This window comes from Papilio machaon, chromosome 1 (genome assembly GCF_912999745.1).
Source record: "Papilio machaon chromosome 1, ilPapMach1.1, whole genome shotgun sequence".
In the NCBI taxonomy this organism is placed as follows: Eukaryota; Metazoa; Arthropoda; class Insecta; order Lepidoptera; family Papilionidae; genus Papilio; species Papilio machaon.
The window spans coordinates 10,107,283-10,130,437 of NC_059986.1; the positions used below are offsets into that span (position 1 = coordinate 10,107,283).

Genomic DNA, 23,155 nt, shown 5'->3' on the forward strand with positions numbered 1-23,155 from the left:
ATTGCGATTATTTCATGCGACTAATAAGTATATAAGCACCTAATTGCAAATACATGAAAAGATTATTTATACAACAAGAGCAAACTGCTAAAAATACAGTTTTATGAGAGTTTGCACAGATCATTGTAGATATAGGCACTAAATATTGCGAAAACAGAAGTATACATTATTACAATACGTAAGTATGTACTATGTATAACATTATTTACTAGTGTTGATATCACGCGAGTGGCAGCCCTACGTGTACGAACGATAGCCAGGCGAAGCGGGGAGTGCGGTCACGTCGGTCGGAATCGGGTTTGTGAGCGCGCGGCCGCCGGCCAGCCCGCACCACGCCGCGCGGCCACCTCGCCGACACCGACGCCTTCCCTGGCCGTCCACCGGCCAACGACGCCATCCTTACAGTGATCAAAGTGGCCACCGCGGCCGGAAACAAAGTGATAGAGTGCGGCCACCGCGGCCACGTCAGTTCCCTGGCGGTGCAGAGTGACCACCGCGGCAGAGCCGGACGGTACCTCCCTAGTTGTGTAGCGTGGCCACCACGGCCGACCCGGACGCGATCCCCCTGGTGGTCCAGAGCGGCCACCAGCTGCCACCATGCCGTAACATGATGGGATACAACAATCAGGGCCACGGGTACAACAAGTTGTTCACACAGGTGCGACAACAAAACATCTTAATTGTTTCAAATTGATACGTCCAAATAAAATATCGCAAGGACTCGTTGCGTTTCGTCAGTTATTATTGTTTATAAAGTGTATCAGTTATGGAGTCGCGTATATCAAAATAATAGCAAAGTTAAAGCAAAGCTTTATAGAACTTGTTATTTATTTACCTATGTTTCTGATTGCTGTTACGTGATAGATAAGGTGTATTATTTTTACCCGTCTAATCGTGGATTTCTGAGACCAAAATCCCCGTTTAAAACATAATATTGTTGTCTCTGTTTTGTCAAAGATAATGACAGGGATGACGATATGTTTTATACAGAGATTTTAGTCTCAGAAACCAACTGTAAGACGAGGGTAATATTGTTGTTTTGTTTGTATATGTAAGCCTTTGTGACGGACTACAATCTAAACGACTTAACCGATTTTGACGTGTAATGCGTCATTCGATTTGTCTTCTTTTCCAGAGAGTCAGTCATACGTAGGAAAATAAAATTCTAAATACGTGAAAAATCTCACTCGTCAAAGCTTTTTCACATCTCTTTATCACTTTAAAATAAAAAATATTTTAATATAATATTAGAGTATATTTAGTTTAAATTAAAAATTTTAAAATTATAAAATCTTTGTCTTAAAAATCAGCTAATAGATGGCGCTATCACATTTATTTAGTTGGGTTATTTGATTTCTTTTAATTAGGGTGTTCTGCTCGTTTGCCCTCTTCTCTTATATAAAAAAAAGTTTTTAAAATGAGTTTTGTGTTACTAGGTGTCTTATTAACTGAAACCTCTTTACGTCTGCATGTCATTTATAATTATATGTAAACATATTTAGTGCAAAAATAAAATACACTAATTTATCATTTTTTACATCGCAAATTGAACTTTAAAGTTTAAGTGTATGAAAAAAATTAAATATGATTAAAATATTAATTTTAAGAAGAGATATTTAGAATTATGTTGTGTTTACAGTTGTTCAATCGTGTGCGTTGCGCGGCCAGACAATTGTCTTTGCTTTCCAAAAACTGGATCACTCAAGGTGTTAATATTTTATTTCTGCTAGAACCATTGATATATTTTCATTACTAAAGCTATTTTCATTGTGTTCTAAACTTACAATAAATAGACGTCAATTAGACGTGTAATAAGAATCTAAAATTTAAAAAAAGTTTATGCACAAAATATTTTCAAATAGTTTCAGTAAATTTGCCCAAGAATTTCTATTCTAACAATGTACAGGCTACATTAGATCAAACGTGATTTCATCAGTAAGCTATAACCATCAGAAACGCATTAACGCTAACGAAAGCCAGACTAAAGCAAAGATCTGGCAAAAAATCTACGTGCAGGCTAATTTGAAAAATTCGCACATACTAAACCTGTCAGACTTTGTAAACTATGACTAGCGTTGCCAGGCGTCCGGATAAAGCCGGACTTAACTAAACAAACGGTGTCCGGGTTGTCCGGCTTTTGTTAGGCTTTATACATTTCGCAAACGAGAGTGGCCGAGCGCCAGCGACGAGAGTCGACTGACGGTCGTGTCCGGCCTTTCTACCCAAATGTCCGGTCAAACTGGCTGGTCTGTCCGGCTATTAGGTTTGGCGACCTAGCAACCCTATGACTAAGTTTAGTTGTTCAGTAAAATACAACACTTCACTTTTAAAAACATGAAAAAAAACACACACTCGAATTAGTAATGAAAAAACAAAAAACGAGTCTATTCAATACATTTTACCATAAATATGTCACGGCGCCAATATGTGACAGTTCTATGCATTGGTGGCGCCATCTACTAAAACTGAATTGCTCTTAAACATTACATTAAACATCTTGTTTAAAAAAAAAGAGCTTTGATATAATGTAGTCATGTTTATTTTGAAATGTAATGAACCTTGTAATAATATTAAGTTAAATAAATGTAGTGCACGTGTACTTATGCACTTGATAAGGTTTCTTTTGATCCAATCGATTAATATAGAGCAGATGTGATTATTGAGACTACTGTAGCTATAAAATAAAACACAACAAGCTAACATAAAGACATACATGCAGCACTTCTTACTTATATTATATAAATGCGAATGTTTGGACGGATAGATGGATGAATAGATGTTTGTTTGAAGGTATCTCCGGAACGGCTCAACGGATCTTGATGTAATTTGGCACAGATGTAGAACATAGTCTGGAAGAACTCAGGCTACTTATTAAGTTTTTTTTTAATTCCGCGCGGACGGAGTCGCGGGCGACAGCTAGTATGTTATCAATTGAAAAATATATAATATTATTAATCTAATAATGGCAACAATATAACCATAAACTTAAATTTGATTGATAATCCCACACTTTTTTCTTTTTTATAGTGCTCGCAATCGATGCATAATGTCATATTCCTTTGAACGTTAAAGTTTACAATTTGTTGTGCCAGTGAGATTTTGCGTTTGTGTTCTGTTAAAATAGTTAAATGAAAACACGATAGGTCAAAATATTAATGTTATATGAATTCCGATGTTCGGTATGCATCAACATACATCGTGTCCGAATTGAAAACGTTCGTTCAGAAATAGCCGTTCGTTTGTAACATCGATACAAACATTCTGCTTGTGCAATAAATCTTACCAAGGTTATCGAGCAGAAAACATTAATAATTATTACTACGCAATCACCATAACATGAGACCCGAGTGGAAGGTAGGACTCACCGACCCTCATACAACATTTAATGGTAGCAAAGCTAATAAGTTTTTATATAATTAATATGACATGAATTATTTTGTACATTGTTCAAAAATTACACAGTGACGTCATCGAATATTAAAAAAATAGGTATCTAATATACTTTTAATATTATAAATAGGAAATATTTGATTGTTTGTTCATTTGTTTGCATTGAATAGGCTTCGAACTACTGAACCGATTTGAAATATTCTTTCACTGTTGGGAAGCTACGAGTATACTATCTCAAAGTGGCATAGACAATATTTACTAACAGCCACTATTGCTACAATAAATCGATCACTTCTAAGTTAATTAAGCACGTAATAAGTACAGTTGGCAAAAAAGAATTTTTATCCGTTTTTAAACTCTACTAATATGTAGGTAAACCCACTGTTATATTTTTGGTAAACAAATGGTTTGCAAGTAGTTATTTATTTTCTCTATGTAGTTACATAGATAAATTAGTAAATATATATGTACATATGTATTGAATGATATAGGCACCAATTACATTCAAGGAGAATGGAAAAAAAAAATTTACAGCATGATGGAATCGTTTCGGAACTCAAGACATTTGGGGCCAATAATAACCGAAATACCTCGGAATGGGGGCGTAAAATATGCAGGAGGTTTATGAGATCAGGGGGTTGGGGGGTTGAGGGTGGGTGACGTCACGGCTTCGATCGGTGCCCGTCTGCCGAAACACGAGGCCGCATCAGTCGCACTCAAACATCACAATCAATCGTTCACTACGAACGAGAGTGAATGAAATGGACCAATACTGGCTTCCTTGTATTAAACTCGTTTCGTAATTAATACTAAAGTTTTAAAGTCATACATTTAATATGAATACATACATTTTATTAATATTAAGATTAAAAATATTTTTATTTGTACAATAAAAGGAATGTGCATATTTTTTATCTGAAGTCGGAAATCCTGTGTCTATGGTGCAAATATAATCTGTTACAAAATAATTATTGGCGGGTTTTTTGACGTTTAGTTAAACACGTCTCGTCAATTTTATTTTGTAAGATAAAATGGATAAGAGTATAACAGTCAGTTTTTTATTATTATTATTAACTAATTGCCGTGGCTAAGGTGAGCTTTTAATTTATTCGTTTCATTTAGAGCTTCGTTTAGTTGATTCATTTTCCATTATATTATATTTGCTAATAGTATAATATTTTACACAATATAAGACATTTCATCTAACATCACTTTAATGGTTTACATAATTATTAATTCTCTAAACTTGATTTATTTACAAAGAATTTTTTAACGTTGTTATTAACTGTTTAACCCTAAAGGTGAATATATACTAGAGCATTTTCTCAAGCATTTCTATGTAATGAAACATTCCTACGAATGGTATAAAACAGATAAAAACATAGTTTCCAAAGCACTCCTAGTTAATGAATGGGTGATGCACTAGAACATATCATAGAGCGACTCGTTGTTAAAAAGAAATTCTCTAGTCTATAACTACCTTTATATATAGATTATTACGACTAGTCATAAAAGTTGCCTGTTTATTTTTTTAAAATAATATTTATTAGGGGTTATTACCAAAATAAAATAAGTCGTGATAATTTTTATATGCATGTACCTATATATTAATACTAATTACAGTTTTTAATATTTATTGTATTTTTATACTTTTTTTGTTATTTACACTTGCACTGCTGTCTCGTGCATCGGTGGATGTTATGCGCAATTGTGTTTACATTGAACAGCATGTTGTCTGACTTGTATGTCCGTGTTGCTTGCATGCAGTGGGTACGCCACGCCGACATCGACAAATGACACACTACAAACCATTGGTAAGACTTTTGTTCTGTTATGTTCACTAACGCTTATTTGTTTCTTAAAAAAAACTTTTTTAATGTCTGTGTTTATTTTTGCACTTTCTAAATGCCTGGACTACTACCATATTGACCTTTGATTTGACATAACTCTTCTTCTCACTCATCTATGTCTCATTGGGTCTTTAATTAAAATATTGTGGTATCCATGATGCACAAAAAAACAAATTAACATAATTAAAAATTATCAATTAATTTCCATTTGCGCTTTTGATTGTATAGACTAATGCTTTTACGTTTTCAAAGACAACTAGCGCAGCCTCTTGATGACGTCATTAGGAACACGCGCCAATTTGTTTTCCTACCAGCGACTATAACGCATAACTTTTAAATTGTGTGCCAAATTTATTAAAATGGTGAAAATGAATATTGTCGTAGTAAATAGTTCAATTTGCAGTTTGCGGTGTAATTTTGTATTTATAAAAAAGTATACGCAATTGACAAGGTAACCTTTTTTTAGGTAATACGCAGAAATACGCGATTACGTTATCATAATTTTTTTCTCATTTTAAAGCTTAGATAATAAATCTCCGTGATCTATTCTAGTGTTTTATTATCTTAAAACGGCAAGTGGCTAATCGCTTAGTGGAGAAGGCCTATAAGAAAAATCATAACTTAGTACTATTACAGTTGTTCCATCAAGTCACCCATATCTACGCCTACAATCTACAATCCTACAAACGGTGACAGATTTTGTGTGTGTTTGGTGACATAATTATTTACCTGGGCATTGAATGATAAATTTAATTAACCATAATATAATTGAAATGTACGTAAAGATGTTAAAAATCAACTGCATTGTGTTGTCGCAGAGATGCGCGCGCAGTATAGGCAATTCCAATTCCGCACACCATTGCTGACATTATATAGATCATTAACTGTAAATAAACAACGACCACGTGGTTTATTATTAATAATTGTAAAACGTAATGTTCAAGCTAATGTTTACATCAAACTACATTAACCAAAATTCAAACTATTGCCTCTGTTTTATACAGTGCTCCAACAGAGATAGCTCTTTTTGTGTTATTCTGCAAATGTAACGTTTGGTCTATACATACAATCAAATATTTTTGTAGTTCTATAAAGTTGTAACAATAAAAACTGAACACGATGTGAAGTGGACATGAAAACCAAACAACATATCGACGCTGGAAAGCGTAAACGCTGTAACCCCGAAAGTATGAACTTTACAGGAGAGCCAAAAAATGATAACTCGTGAGCTGATACGCCTACAAGCATGCGGTATTTAGCAATTTTGTGTAGTTTGTGCTAACCTATAAGAAAATCATTATCGTTTGATAATGGTTGAAATTATTAACGTGTGAAAAACATATTCGCGATTTCAAGGGTTACAGCGTTTATGCTTTCCAGCGTCGATATATTGGGCTTGCGTTTTATTAAATTTATAACAAACTAGCTTTTACCCGCGACTCCGTCCGCGCGGAATAAAAAATAGAAAACGGAGTAATAATTATCCTATGTCCTTTTCCTGGTTCTAAGCTACCTGCCCACCAATTTTCAGCCAAATTGATTCAGCCGTTCTTGAGTTATAAATGGTGTAACTAACACGACTTTCTTTTATATATATAGATATACAATCGACAAAGAGTATTAATTAGAAGAAAAATATAATATAAATATAGAAGTCTTAACTAAGTTAAATACACACAGCTAGGTTATCTAGAATGTTGCCATCTACATTGTGTTGTCTATACAGTACGTTTCAAATAAGAATGTAGCGAAATGAAAACGTATGGCGTATTAAACAAATACTTTTTACCGATTATCGATGTCTTTGAGTCGCACATTCTTATCCGAGGCGGACAGTAATAATGCCACTGTCCCCGTACTAGTTTGAATTGTTGGCTGTATACGCTACAGGGCTCGGCGGATTCCAACTACTCGCAGCCGTCGTCGGAGCTGTCGCTGGACGAGGACAAGGAGGCGCTGCGCCGCGAGAAGGAAGCGCAGGCCCTCTCCCAGCTCGACAAGGCAAGGGTGAGCACCACTATGATCATCATTAAGGTCGCATTACATTGCAACCACCCAACAGCGACTCATCTCGTGGACCGCGAGTGTACGCTGTCTGCAGAGTGAAGCGGTGCTATGTGAGTGCTGTGTGACGGTACAGCGCTATAACCTTTATCATCGTCAGCATGTGATGAGGAAGTTCAATGATGGGCGTTCCTAATGAATCGTAAATTTTCAGGATAAAATCAAGCAATCATTATTAGCGTATTTTCCACTGATGTGCATATTTTTTTTTCATAGACAATTCTGAATGTTGTATATTTTATACAAGTCATTCAGCAGGGAAAACAGACGGTTAATAAGAACATCTCATGACTTCAGTTATCATCGTAGTCAGGATTATAAAATCGTAAACCAACCAAGTAGTCCAAATGTATAAGATAGAATAAGATTTGTCTGTGTAAACAAGTCAGTCAAGTGCGACCGGAAGTCGTAACTCACGTGGTATGTTACTTTGTATTTAGGTATTTGGTTAATGGCATTTAAACTAGTCTTGAACGAGATAATACGAAAATAGATTATAAGAATTACCCAGAGTAAAATACTTTGAACACTTTTACATAATCATATCTACTACAGAATTGTGTTGCTTAATTTAATTTTTATGGTTGCCTTAAATACCATAATTGTACTCTAGATGGTGGACAGAGTATGATGACTTAACTATCTGCATCAAAATTATGCTTACCAAATTGTTTTTCTATAAAGTTCAATGCACCATCAATTGTCCTTAATTCTGTGAAATAAGATTTATGACATTTGATACCTACACCATTGTTCTAGTGATGTATTAAAGTTGACGCGTATTCGTCCACTCTTCGTCCAATCGCTGCTGGGTGAACGATGAGTTGATGAATGCGCGTTATCCTTTAATGTGTTTATATGTGTGCAGTCCAAGCCGGTAGCGTTCGCAGTGCGCACGAACGTAGCGTACGATGGCTCGCTGGATGACGACTCGCCCGTGCACGGCAGCGCTATCTCCTTCGAGGTGCGCGACTTCCTGCACATCAAGGTACAATCTGCAGCACGTTAGGCATACGTCATATTACTATTAAGTCAGCATCGATAATGATCTTTTGTATCTGAAGGTTCATAGTAGCAGAATTTTAAAGGCCCATAGTTAAGGGTCTTAATAAAAAGTTTTCAGTCAGGTTCTTATCAGAGAAGTTGAAATATTGAAGTTTCAATAACCTAACCTGACAATCTGGTAATGAAATGTCGATGGTTTTCAGGAGAAGTACGATAACAACTGGTGGATCGGTCGGCTAGTGAAGGAGGACGCGGACATCGGGTTCATTCCTTCGCCGGTGAAGTTGGAGTCGGTGCGCTCGGGCCCCGGTCGTGCTCGTTACCGCCCGCCCTCCGCCGCACCCGCGCTCCCCAGCCGAGGTAGCACTCCCCCCACGCCCGGTACGTCACGCGCCATCATTCGGGGACCATGGGGGAACATTCGCGGGGCATTCGCGAGACCATACGGCATGGAGCGTTGCGGAAATAGGTATTTTACGTAAAACGAATGCAAATCTGACTGTATTAAAGCATAGACGTTTATTGTCAGCGCTACGCAAGATACTAAAATTATTAGATCGAAATAAAAATTATGTACCGGCGTTTTCAAGCATCAGTTCCACAATTGCAATGAACCCTTAAATCAATTACAAACTACCTTCAAATATCGTGGAGCAAAGCCCCTTACGCCGACCACGTTTTCCTGTCCTTCTATGACATATTTGGCTTACGAAACATAGATTCGCATCATATTAGTATACTAAATTTTTTTAATTGAGGCATCTCACAAAGTTATGCATGGAGTTATAAAAAAATCGGTGGTTATTCAAACGTTGATCAACCTATCTCCCAATTATTAGAAGTACTAAATGAAACTGACAAATGCTATGTCAAAAAAATCGTTACATGACTTCTTTAGTTCCCAATTTATTCACGGATAATAGTCATAATGAATATGTTCGAGGTTCATAGTGAATACACAGTCAGTTTTAATAATTGCTAGAGATGAGAAATGTGAACATAATACAGACTAAATTTTTGTCACTCTCATCACAGCAGTTACATAACAAAAAGCTCATTCCGCGGCGCTCCGTGTTTCATACTGACTGCATTACATGAAAATTCAACGTATACTGATGAAAAACCCAATCTTACATTCATCACTCTTTTAATCTCAAACAGTGATAAGACAATAAGTTCATTAAATAAGATTTTTCAATTAAAGCAGTCAAAATCAATAGTCATATACGTGACCTATTTTTTACATGAATTTTACATCAGATGAAATCAATAGATGCATTTCGGATAAAGACAATTTATTTAATTGATGGATTGTTCATAACATTAATCTAAACTTAAAACAATTTCATCTGATGTAACTTTGTACAATGCAGTTTGTATATATCTGTCTGTCTGTTTGTTTTGTTTGTTCTGAAATAATATAAATGCGCATTTAAGATAACACAGTGAAATGCTAAGCTACAATAAGGTTATAGTTGTACTTGATTGGCTTTTAGTTTAAGCAATAAATATACTTCTGTATTTTTCAAAATTAACCACTAATTTATTTATTAAGTCGTATAAATTCGGGCAGAACTTTGTTAAGGCATGATTGACTTCTTTATTTTTATGAGATACCTACATAATTATTAGGCTGCCCTTTGCCTTAACATACCAGATTTTTCATTCAAGAAAATTACTATTCATAGGCGTTTTTAAAGGATACACCTCTCTCTGAGGAAAGAAAAATGTCCAACATAAATTATAATAACTTATTTTTCCATTCCAATCTCTAATGACTTTATTTATATCAGTGATGAAGTTAACTTGTCGAAAATATATCAACTGAATTAATAGTGGTGAAATAATGTTGACTTAAGATAACTGCTTTGTACCACTTGTCCATACCTCATGCTCATCTCTCGGTGGAAGTTGCCAGTTTCCTGGTTATATGAGCACTCACACTTGACATATTTTCAGATGTGCCAACCTTCGACCGAGGTAAGATCATCCGCATTCATTATTGACCAGGAAATATTATCAATTTTCACCTCTTATTTTATTGTAAAAGTATAGGTTACTTTAAATTCGTACTTTTACAAATCAACTTCAATTTCTTTTAATTTATTTAAAAATCAAATTTTTATTTAAAAAAATCAACTTATATGAATACATTCGAATTTGGTTTTTACAAAACTGATTTTTTTTTGTAAAAATTCGAATTTAAAGGTTGATTTAAATGTATTTCTATATGCCGCTTCTATCGGCACCGCGCGCCTATCTTTCGCGTCATTGTCCTTTGTTCATTTCTTCTTCTTCATTTCTAAAAAATAATAAATGTCTACTAAAATAAAAATTAAATTAAATTTGTCTTGATTTATTTTCTTTTATATGATATTTATTTGCTATGTATTATTTTGTTATTATACGTAAAACGATGGAATTTAAAATGATTGTTGATAAAATGAATATTTGGATTATTTACCATTTTATATTCTGATGATGATCCTGACGTTTACTTTTAAATTCTATCATTTCGTAAAAAAAGCAACGCGATATTCGTAGTTCTAATTTGATATCTATTGCTTTAAACGTTGATGTTGTGAAAGGATTGCGCATTTAATTCTTACCATAAATGAATGGTCCTAATAAAATTAATTTTCCAAATAATAAAATCTAAAGTAATAAATAAATGCTCCGTGTTTTAATGTATTGTTCTCGGTGTTTGGTGGAGAATAGAAGCATGCCTTGATGTCCTATAATGTATCAATTTTAAATATCAGCCTGCAGTCTATATCAGGATATGTCCGCTTGATGTTTGCTTTTTGTAAAGTGTATAAATACACAATTGAATAACTCAGTGTCTCCACATTTACTGCCTCTGTTATGCCGCTGAAATTATTTACGTATTTTTGTTATTTCGCTGCGATGCTTCTGTTTTTTGGTGTGCGTACCATGATGAGCTTTACCCGTACAGGTGAGGATTCGGACTCGGGCAAAGGGCGGGGCGCGGGCGCGCTGCCCTCCGGTAAGGAGAAGAGGAAGCCGTTCTTCAAGAAGCAGGAGAACGCAAGCCCATACGACGTGGTGCCGTCCATGCGGCCCGTAGTACTGGTGGGACCATCTCTCAAAGGCTACGAAGTCACGGACATGATGCAGAAGGCCCTCTTCGATTTCCTCAAGAGACGGTTCGAGGGCAGGTAATTTTAACTATGATCAACATGGTTAATTTTGTTTTGTTTACATTTTTATCGTTTAAAAATGATCTTACTTCATATTTTACAGTAATACACAGATCATATTGAACAAAATATTGCACAAGCAACTCAATATTAGAGTTATTGTGCTAGTAATAAAAGAGACCAAGAGATTTGATAAAATGTCGTGAATAAATAAAGAGAATGTGAAACTAAACATACTTATGAGAAAAAATCATTTATAATCATCGTCTCATTTCCAGCACTTTTTATTTCAGCTACAGAACTCTTGATTTCAGCGACGTTAACACAACATAACATGGGCATCGAGGTATGAAGACTGTGCAGAACGTTTTTGAAAATGCCTGCCGTAATATAAATATGAACTGTTAATACAGTTCTAACATGTACAGTCAAGATCACTACACTTTCATGAGACAATACATAAAAATGCCGCCCACACACAGCCATCAAAATTTACTAGAAAAAGAAATGGTCATCTCAGCACACAATCACGTCGTCCATCGCAAGCAACGAACGGGGAATATAAATAACGAATTACAATTCCAGGATAATAATAACTCGTGTGATGGCGGACATTTCGCTAGCGAAGCGCTCGCTGCTCAACAACCCATCGAAGCGGGCGATAATGGAGCGCTCCAACTCGCGCTCCACTTGCCTGGCCGAGGTGCAGGTAATGCCCGAGGTAACGCGACGTCTCGTTGCAGGATCATCATCACGCGGGTGACGGCGGACATATCGTTGGCCAAGCGCTCGCTGCTCACGCCATCAAAAAAGCCGATGGAGCGCGGCAATTCGCGAAATAACTGCCTCGCTGAGGTGCAGGTGCGGAACTGGTGCAATGGTTGTCGTGTGCCGCTAGCCACTAGCCACTAGCCGCTAGCCGCTAGCCGCTAGAGCTTGTAGCCCCAGCTGCGACCTGCCCGGTCGTAGCCGGAGCATACCCTGTAGTCGAACCGTGTATGGTAGACATTGATGAAGATTTTATTTATAATTTAACAATAAAATGTTTGACTGCAATCTTAAATTCACTAAAAAACTAACATGTTAAGGTTTTAATGCAAATTTGATGTGCCGCTAATAGTGTTTAAAGCTCTGGGTTTGAAGTATCCGAATGTAGACGAAGCAATCCATTAGCATATGAACAAACGTTGATAGTTATCATTTAAGTAACGTAAAAAATAATTTAATTAATAGAAGACATTTTATTAGTAAGACTGTAGAACGGTAATTGAAAATGCTAGCATGATCCTTAAAAATTGCACCATTAGTAATTGCATTGAAATAATTCGTAGCTGATCAACGGTAAATAAAACAAAAACTTACCAAGCATATGTTTGACAGATGGTTACAAACTAATAAACTAATTGAAGTCGATTATTTAACCGATATTTGCATGAACCCGAGAAAGAATAATGTTTTTGTTCACTAACTTGTCCATTACGTAAATAACATCGTTGGAACATTGTTAATGTGTTAACAACGCGTTGTTAGGCGGAGATCGAGAGGATATTCGAGCTGGCGCGCACGCTGCAGCTGGTGGTACTGGACTGCGACACTATCAACCACCCCTCCCAGCTCGCCAAGACTTCGCTCGCACCTACCATCGTTTATCTCAAGATATCCAGTCCGAAGGTAAGGAGATAGTTGTATAGGGCATTTTATATTCTTACAACTTAAAGAGGAATTCTTACGTTGATTGTTAAATTTGTAGGTGCTGCAGCGGCTGATCAAGTCGCGCGGCAAGGGGCAGAGCAAGAACCTGTCTGTGCAGATGGTGGCTGCGGAGAAGTTAGCGCAATGCCCCACGGAGATGTTCGACGTTGTGCTCGACGAGAATCAGCTCGAGGACGCCTGCGAGCACATCGCCGAATACCTTGAGGTCAGGGTCTTTAGTATTAGGAGACAGAAATGTTCCCTTATTTTTTTTCTTATTCTCTCTTTTTTTTTACTGGTATTCTTCTAGATCAGCTTTCTTTGTTAATTTCTTCTTCACTATAGCCTCGCCATTTTGATCCAAAACTTGGCAGACGTCGATGTCTTTAAGTAGTATATCTTTCCACGTAGTTTTAGGTCTATGCCTCATCTAACCTTTAAACATAATCTATTCAATAACAGTAGGTGTGTATGTATTTTCCAGGCGTACTGGCGAGCGACGCACCCGCCGACGGTAGCGCCGCAGCCGCGCGCGGCCGCGCACCACGCACCGCACCACGCACCGCACCACGCCCCGCACCACGCGCAGCCTGGTGAGTCTACATGTGTACCTACACTCGATATCTCTTCGAGGATATGGTTAACACCCAAAAGTATATGTTCTATTAGTTCTCTAGGTCTTTTACTTTGTTTTTCTTGGAAACGTCTTTATAACTTCCTTTTCAATTTAATTCTATTTGACATCAATTTTCATTCTTTTATTGTTATAAATGTTGTATTCTTTGTTACTATTCTACTTTTAATTGTTGTCTTTTTATAGCTTTTTATTGAATTGAATTATGATCAAATTTACTTTTGATTATTTATTATTCTTGAACATATTTAATTTCAACATTATCAACCATATTCTATCGCCTGTATTTAAACATGTTTATGTATTTGTAACATCATCTGTGTACAATATTATTGTTGCGTATCTCATTGCATTGTATGTAACCGTGTTTCCCTCTTCTGATCCCCCTGCACATTCCGGAGGACACCGGGAGAGGTCCGACTCGTATAACTACGAGAGAGAAAGAGGTAACTTCAAGTGTAGCCGCTGTAATTATAAGTACTAAGTATTAAATATGTTAGCGACATTTATTTTCTAGGGTGTTTTTATTTCCAGCTTTGTTCTTCTAAATTTCAGGTCGACTGTTTTAAATTTAATTGAAATTATTCAGTCTTGTAAAATCTTATTTATTCATTCACAACAGTTAGTTCTCGTTTATATGTTACTAGTTAATTAATTAATTTAAATTCTATTATTACTGTTCTTTCTAATTTCTTAAATAATGAACGTAACTTACGAATAAACAGCTTCAGTACTTTGTATCTATAGCCGTAGTCAGCTAATTCTGTATAGCGTCTTTTAATTCATAGATCATCAATTTTTAAGCTTTGTAGTGCGGAGATCGACTTAAAAAGATCACCATCATTGAAATGATAATGAAAGTACTTATGTTATGAATCTGGAGTCTCCGTACTGCGTTGCTAATTTTAAAATGAGTTCATACGCACCTTTTGCCCTATAGTTCAGTGTCAGTATCGATGTTAGATTAACAAGTAGCTCCCCTGCCGCTGACGCCTCCTGTTCATTTCAGTACAAGCCTCAGGACAAGCACACTAACCGCCGCGCGAAGACCATATATTCCAGTATACCATTACATAGCAGTCACCGGCGCCGCCCGCTCAGGTTGCACACACTTTCTACAGGCTTCGCCCGCTAACGGCTGCTACTGCTAACCAAAGAGTGTGCTTGTACTAACCGCACCTCGATAACTCATCTCACTAATATGGCATTCAGGGTTGCGGTTGCAAACGTAAACAGGGAGAAATATATACAAACAATCCCAAAGTCAGAATTAAGAATTTGCTTGTCACTAACAATTCGGCACTAAGATTTGCATCACCAGTATTTTTCCTAATTTATTTGAAGACCAGGCTTTAGTGACACTAACCGGAAACGAACGACTCTATCGCCCTTTCATCCAAATCTTCGTCTTTGACGTGTGTTGTGAGGCAGTCGGCCTCTCCGCCGGCTGCTGTACTGTGCCTTCTCCGCAGCGGCCCCCGTCCCGCCGCCCGCCGCGCAGCTCGTGCTCCCGTGCCCCGGTAAAGTGCGCAGCGGCGACCTCACGCCCACTGTCGCCCCTGACTCGTAGTGCAGTAAGTCCGGGTGGCCGAGTGACGCGTGTGCCCCACCCCGGCGAACCCCCCCCCCTGTGTGATGTTTGCCGTGCATACCCTGCTCCGTTTTGTACCCTACTTTCTGTCAAGTTGTCTTCCGTTTTGATGCATAGATATAATAAAAATGTACATATCAGCTATTTGCAGTAAAAATACATTTTATAAAACTGACGACAACTTAATTGATTTCAATACGGTGAGAAAACAAATTTGGGACACCTCGCCTTAACTTGCAGGAGGCAGGTCGCGGGCGGCGCGGCCCGAGCGCCTGGAGGAGGAGTACTACCCGCGGGAGCAGTACCAGCGCTACCCGCGCGAGCACTACCCGCGCGACTACCACGAGGGCTACGCGCACGACTACCCGCCGGCGGAGACGTACGAGCGCGAGGCGTACGGACACGACTACACGCGCGAGGCGTACGCGCGCGAGGAGTACGGGCGAGAGTACGGGCGGGAGTACGCGCGGGAGGAGCGCGCGCCGCGGAGCCGCGAGCGCGAGGCGGAGGAGTACGGGCCGTCGCGCCGCGCGCTCAACGCGGTCTAGCGCCGCCGCTCCGCCGCTTTCGGACCGCTTGTGTGAACGCAACTGCTACTGTGACAATGGCGCCGAAACGTACGGCTTCCATACGATGGATTTAAATGTTTTTTCTATCGAGCGACACATCGACATCTATTTTCTCTAAATATGAAATAATTTAAGGCTTATGATACTTTGTAAAATTAGATTTTGCTCGTATCAGAAGTTGTAGTCCGATGCGAGCGATCTAATTTAAAAAAAAATCATTTTACCACAGCTTTAATAGCACTAAACGTTGTTTTAGTCGATTGTAACTCGTTAATTCTTACAGTTATCGCCCACTAAGAGTAGATAAGCAAGAAATATTTTTCTGGACGTTATTTTGTATGTTCGATTCGATTCTATAGGACAGTTGTACTTTCGCTCTCTTTTTGAACACTATGAGCTTTTCTCTTTTGTGTATAATGAAAATATAATTTGTATATGAATTTATATATTTATTAATAACAGACGCAGCTGCATTTACACAATCGAGACCTGATCATACCGAGTGCGAGTTGCTGGTAGTTTTATCTGTCGAAGTAAAAACATCTATCGAACTATTCCCACAACCGCTGTGCGTATTGTGAATTCCTTAATACTTATTTATTATATTTTGTCGATGTTAGTGTAATTATTATTGTCTATAATTGCAATTGGTAGAATTACGTGAGTTTTAGCAAGTCTAATGTTAAGTTTTTTGGCGTGGACTATTTTAAAATGTTATTGTTTCCCTAATTATCCATTAAAATCGATCTTTCTTACTTTAAGTCTTAGTATTTTCAATCTGTTTCAAGTTTGTGTTCTTTAATTAGATTATTTGTCATTTAGAGATTGATTCTCCGATGTTATATATATTGTAAGTGATGTGCTGGGTGTGATCAGGGCAGTGTCAGTGGCAGTTGTGTGCGCAGGCGCGGGTCGTCTCGTTTTGCTGAGCTTTGTGCCACGCTTCCGTTCGCGGCCTCGCCGACGACCGCTTGTACCATTTTTGAGATTTGTACCTGGACTCTTTTCACGACAGGGAAAATTTTACTATGTTTCATTTCTTTGATTTTTCAGACTTTAAAAATCATTTTAATAAGTTTAACTATGTATAATTTTACAAGAACTATCAAAACATTTTTCTCGCTAAAAATTCAATGACTTTTACTAAATTTGATATTCTGTCTTTTTTTATCGAGGGAAGATATTCATATTGTAATGGAGTACGGTTATCCTTGTCGTGGAAACTGAGTATGAATTAATACGAATTTTTATCAGAGTGCAAGCAATCCTTGAAAACCTACGCTCTGTTAAAGTTAGGTATTTGATCTCTAGGCTAAGTGTGTGCGAATTCGTATGGTCTCTCTTTTAAAACAAAGTGAAAAGCTCTAATATATGTTATTTATATGTCACATATGTATGTTATTTCCGTTCTTATATTTTTATTATGTTTTAATAGAGAGATAGATATACTGTGCAGACACACGTGGGGCTTATTGCATTGGTGTATGTGGAAGTGAGTGGGTAACGGACGCGTTTTGACATTCGATATCGGATTTCTAGTTAAGGTAATAGTTTATGTACTAAAAGCTGAAAGCATCGGTGGAGGCAATTTAATATTTTAATTATCATTAAAATTTTCTTAAATTTTGAAATGTCGCCAGAGAAGTTTTAAGTCCGAAAGGCAAATCTAGTATAAAAAAAATAGATTAATTTTAAATATGAATTTATTGGAACCTGTGACCAAAATCTGATATATTAAGTAGATTATTTATTCCATGAAAAATTTCTTCATTCACTTTTATATACTTAAACAATCTCGAAATCAAGCTTTGCCTCCGCCGCGTGCTCGAGCCTCCGCTGTCGGCGGCCGGAGCTGGGGTCGAATGTATAAATTTTACATAAATGATAATTTTAGAGCCGTTAGATATTATCCGTTTCCCATTTTTTGGACATACATACTCTTGTAATTATATTGCATCGTCTGTACTTCATTGTTGCAATCATTTGTAAATAAAATACTTTATATCGGTATTTGATTGTTTTTTTTTTACTTTACTTTCTTGAAATATACTTAGGGTTATTTATCCTAGGTCGAAAGCTTTGGAGATTCCGTGTAAAGCACAATAAAACAATTATTTGATACAAGAGAAGGTATCCACTTTATTAGTTTTCATTAAATGTAATAATTCGATGACATTTAACATATCAAGCGAATAAAGTTTCGTAAGCGATGTAACGCAAATCCATATGTGATATTCGCAAAGAAAAAACTAATTGCTTTACAGAACATCGTCAACACAAGCAACAAAGTGCCAGCTGCCTTTTTTTTTAAATAAATTAAACATCACAAATATATAACAGATAAATAAATCAAATCATTTTAAACATTCGCTTGCCTCTTTGGTGTCTACTAGCTAAAAAATATGTACTTACGTACTAATATTTACATTTCGTCATACGATTATTTATATAAGAATTAACTATGTCATATATATGTTAAATCAATACTGCATACAACAAGAACTAGTTACATTAGAAATTTATCTAAATTAGAGCGATGCTAGTTTTAGCGTCTCACAACTCTCAGAAGTCGTAAGTTTGGTATAAAAATATTGAATTAAAAACCTCAAAATAAACAGGTCTCGAATTAGCATCTGTCATTGTCAGATCATATTTGTATATTCTATCAGTTTTTTTTTCAGGTTCTGATTAAATCTTAGAATTATTATTTACAATCATCTGTAAATAATTATAAATAATACAGGACTTGTGTATTTAGATTCTGGTTTAGGTTGAATTTTTATTGTCATCCTGTGTTAAGTGCAAAAATATATCCTATGTTCATCACCTGGTATGGTCTTGTCGTAAATTAATAGATTCGCTTCTCACCTCACCTGATCTACCTTGCTAACTTTACAGTATCCATCTTACACTCATAGATTTCACCATCTACATTATCTCTTTGGTTTCGCACCTCTAAACAACCCTGCGAGGTACCAATGATTACCACTATATACACTTTATACAAAACGAACCTTATTTACACTTCACAAGAGTCTTTTCTTCAGAACCCGAGCACGCGGCTTACGTCCTTCTATAGCAGACTTGATCCTAACCAGGCGCATCGCTAGTCATATGTACAAGTAGTCGTTTTTCGTTTCTCTACAGTAACTTATGCTGGGGAACTTGTAGACTGGGCTGTATCTCTTATTGTCGTCGTCAGATTCGAGAGATAGTGCCGACAGTGCTCTGGAAGGTTCCTCGTCTTCCTGCGGCGTCTCTACCGGTGGAGGTATGGTCCTCGGAGGTAAAGGAGGGGCGCGCGGGTTCCGTCGCACTCGGAAGTGACAGTCGCTATCCGTGGGCCACGCCCTCTGTACCAGCAACGGCAAATCGTCAGGGTGTAGTTTTCGCTCATACTCTTGAGAAGGGCATACCTGAAATGAAACCATTTTTTACATTTTACAACGATTCATTATGGATCATTCTTAATTAATAACCTTTACCATGTCAAGTATTACTATCTCTACAAAACAACCGATTTTTTTGCACCAAACTTAAGATCCCCACACGAAACACAACAAAGTTGGTTATGGAAGTCATGAAGTTTAATTCAAGTAACTGCCCAGTATGGTACTAACCTCATAGAGTGAGAACCTTTCGACGCCCTCCGTGGAGTCGTAGCAGTGCAGCAATATAGCCAGCAGCTCGTCGGCGGTGGTGCGCTCGCTAGTCAGCAGGCACTTGTACTGCGAGGAGGACATCAACGCCGAGTCGTAGATTTTTACCAGACCACCTGGACGCATCTGCAGCGAGAATCTGTAGACGGACAACGAAGAAGATAAGACGATTTATATAGAGGTTTCTAAAGAGATTCATATCATTATGCAAATTGAAGTCTACACAGCATTGATTCATTAAGGAAGTATTAGGTGTCATTCGCTTCGTAGTTGCAGTACAGAATGTGCGTGTATTGAGCAATCTTGACGTAAACAGGTGATATGTGATCGCACACCGTTGCACTGCCGCATTATGATTACGTAAACGGGTATTCCCCGAATAGTGTATACCGATTTCATGTTACCAATAGCAAATACAGGTCACATTGTGGTACAACTGTATTAGAACAACAATGTTCATATACTAATGTTCAAAAACGGTTATAGGCATGCAACGTGGATTGTTTATGAAGACTAAAAAAAATAATCCACTCTACTAGGTGATGAACAAATTGAAGATTATGCTTAAGTAACTCAATCATCAGGATATTATAATTTGAACAAATGGGAAGAACTAAAACTGTCAGAGAACGAGGTATCTCATTGTGAAGGCAATTTATTAACTCGACTTGTGAAGTGCTGAGACTAAACATAGATGTGTTTTAAAAACACTGCTTATAAACACAATGTGGATAATAACTACAAAGGAAATACGCGGATCAACATAAGATTGTACATAAATTACATAAATAATTTTATTGGATTTTAGAATTTGTAGTCCAATTGTTGTACATTCTTTGAGCATAATTTAATTTACTTTTGTTGGTAAGATTTTCACACTCTGAGAAAAGTTTTCCGTATACCAGTTTATCTGTTACACGTAGTTGTAACTCTCAAAACAATGTGACGTCTGTCAACGGGTGGGTAATATGAAACGCACGCTCAATAAAACCCTTCGAAATGCTTTAGTATTTTTTATTGGTGGTCGCAGCGCGTGTTTACACGACGGGAATAGCCCGGCCGGCCGGAAGGGGACGGAAAAGGGACAAGTGATTCTTTTTCGAGACTGACTAGTTGACTAGCCGGTGGTCCCGGCCGAACGGGTAACTACGAGTGTATATTAGTATTGTTACTGCTTCAATTATTACCTCACTAGTTGTCGCCCGCGACTTCGTTCGCGCGAAATTAAAAAAAAAATATAAGTATCATATGTGTTGTTCCAAACTATGATCTACATCTATGCCTTTCATCAAGATCCGTTGAGCTGTTCTGGCGATACCTTCAAACATCCATCCAAACATTCGCATCTATCTATATATATAAAAGAAAGTCGTGTTAGTTACACTATTTATAACTCAAGAACGGCTGAATCGATTTGACTGAAAATTGGTGGGCAGGTAGCTTAGAACCAGGAAACGGACATAGGATAATTTTTAACCCGTTTTCTATTTTTTATTCCGCGCGGACGGAGTCGCGGGTAAAAGCTAGTTTATAATATTAGTAAGAAGTAAGATTATGTATGTAAGACATACCAAAAGCTATAGACAAAACATAGTGTAAAATATTGTTATCTTACGGTGTCTATCACTTCTTATTGCGTACTTGAAGCATGAAAATCTCTAATAGGCGATAGCCTATAACTCTAGTCCATCTAGAAGAAGATGTCAGTAATAGCGACCAGCATTCAAAATAACTTAATTTTCACTTTAAACAAAACAAACAGCTACAGATTTGCAGTTATTATTAAGATAAGACAATGCAAATGTACACAAGACGCCCCGAGCTGTTATATCATAAATGCAAGTCATATTACAGCACATTGGGGTCGCGGCCTTCATTTTGTTACTTGTACTATTGTTATATTGTTCAGAGGTGCTCAACACAGCATAACATTAATAATAAAATGTAATAAAAAATAAAAATGACATAAAATAGCAAAATAGCGAGGTAATGTTAATAACTAAATTTAATTCGTATGTTTATTTTTATACTTTTATATGTTTAAGTGATTGCGAAAATATATATTGTGAATTGTGATATTATAGAAGCGACCCTCATTAAAGTTTAAGTACCAAGAACATAAATTTGAAGTTTTTCATTCGTTAAACTTGTTTTTAATGATTGTTGAATGTGGACCAAAAGTTTGCAACCTCTGTTCCAGCCATGTGCAGATTTAGTGTTTTAAAAATAAACACTATCGAGACTTGGCTCACGAGATTACCGCCATGTGGCGTATGAAATCGACTACCATTATTCCGATAGTCGTATCGGTGAATGGACTGATAGCGAAGAGCTTCGACCAACATCTTAAGAAGCTCTCGCTAAACAGTTGGATTAAGGGCCTGATACAAAAGGCAGTTATTTTAGAAACAGCACGCATAGTGAGGAGGTTCCTGTCTCTGTAGCCCTCACCACTGGTTGTTTGAGTAATGGGATTCCGCAGCCGGTGGTATACTATTTTTTATATAATATATTTTGTTAATTTTTTTTTTATAAAATGTATTATATAAATAATAAGATAATAAATGAATAAGAGAATAATAACACAATCGCAGTAATCGCTCTACAAGCGGCTTCACAAAGTATTGTTATGACATCATTGTATTAGGACACAATAAATGTGTGAAAATTAGGACAAAGGGGCACCTAACACGTGAGCGTTGACGTCATTTTAACACTTGATAAAATCTACGCCAGATGAAATAATTTATTACGCAAATAAATATTTCAAAATGTACGTGGCCAAATCATTAAAAAGCTCATAAGTAAGATGGGTTTGGATACCTTATTTCTTGTCTCATCTAAAAGACTAGATATGTAAGCGACTATGTCGCGAGACATACGAGTAATTGTGCATCTAAAAGACACTATTGAATCGCCTTTCAAAGAGACCTTTACTCGTATGTTTAGTGATACTAATACGTAATACATTAAATATGGCTTTTGTGTAACTAAGTGACGTGCTTATGATAGGCACATATGCTACATCACTTACTTGGAGTAACCCTTGGGGTGGCAAGCCTGCAGCGCGGCGGGGCGTGCGTCGTCATCAAGCGCAAGTGCTGTACGTAGTCCGGCGGCGCGCACGCGCACCTCCATGCTGAGGTAGAAGAGTCGCGGGTCGCGGTGGCGCATACGGAACTTGCTCAGCAACGCCGCCACCACCTCGCGAGCGCGTGTGCCCCACGTCACCGACAGCGTCTTGTACTCGATGTCCGGTCGCAGGCAGCGCGCGTACACCTTTATCGTCGTCTGTTGACAAACATAAAATACATTACTTAATTATAACCACGTTATATACAATTGAGGCTATATATTTTAATGTTTTATTATACACCATGATATTTAATTTGAACATAGCTGTGCTATGTAACGATACGTATGCTAAGCTATATACGAGTAGAACTATAGAGTACAGAAAGATTAAAAGGCATGTATCCACACATTTTAAATATAACTTAATTCTACTTTGATAGGGAATTAAATGCAGAATAACATTTA

The 23,155-nt window shown here is 37.2% G+C and overlaps 2 protein-coding genes across 17 annotated transcripts in view; one reads left to right on the forward strand and one right to left on the reverse strand.

Moving 5' to 3' along the window:
• LOC106719272 (voltage-dependent L-type calcium channel subunit beta-3) overlaps window positions 1–18,469 on the forward strand; it is a 77,280-nt gene extending 58,811 nt beyond the window's left edge. Inside the window, exons 1-14 of one of the 16 annotated variants that reach the window (XM_045679515.1) lie at window positions 219–658; window positions 1,640–1,706; window positions 5,158–5,204; window positions 7,158–7,247; window positions 8,173–8,292; window positions 8,513–8,690; window positions 10,269–10,289; window positions 11,266–11,488; window positions 12,056–12,179; window positions 13,001–13,141; window positions 13,221–13,388; window positions 13,647–13,755; window positions 14,177–14,242; window positions 15,628–18,469. In XM_045679515.1, coding sequence (XP_045535471.1) covers window positions 608–658; window positions 1,640–1,706; window positions 5,158–5,204; window positions 7,158–7,247; window positions 8,173–8,292; window positions 8,513–8,690; window positions 10,269–10,289; window positions 11,266–11,488; window positions 12,056–12,179; window positions 13,001–13,141; window positions 13,221–13,388; window positions 13,647–13,755; window positions 14,177–14,242; window positions 15,628–15,935 — 1,713 coding nt within the window. In that variant the 5' untranslated portion in view covers window positions 219–607 and the 3' untranslated portion in view covers window positions 15,936–18,469. Of the gene's footprint in view, window positions 1–218; window positions 659–1,639; window positions 1,709–5,117; window positions 5,205–7,130; window positions 7,248–8,172; window positions 8,293–8,512; window positions 8,691–10,268; window positions 10,290–11,265; window positions 11,489–12,055; window positions 12,180–12,213; window positions 12,332–13,000; window positions 13,142–13,220; window positions 13,389–13,646; window positions 13,756–14,176; window positions 14,243–14,805; window positions 14,898–15,627 lie in introns of those variants that run through there. The other 15 variants (XM_045679497.1, XR_006756196.1, XM_045679503.1 and 12 more) reach the window with 15 other exon arrangements.
• Window positions 18,470–18,551: 82 nt separating this feature from the next.
• The window catches only part of LOC106719284, a 43,814-nt gene continuing 39,210 nt past the window's right edge, over window positions 18,552–23,155 (reverse strand). The window contains exons 3-5 of the mRNA XM_045678494.1: window positions 22,650–22,906; window positions 19,577–19,754; window positions 18,552–19,372 (exon numbers count right to left, since the gene is read on the reverse strand). Coding sequence (XP_045534450.1) covers window positions 19,067–19,372; window positions 19,577–19,754; window positions 22,650–22,906 — 741 coding nt within the window. The 3' untranslated portion in view covers window positions 18,552–19,066. The remainder of the gene's footprint in view (window positions 19,373–19,576; window positions 19,755–22,649; window positions 22,907–23,155) is intronic.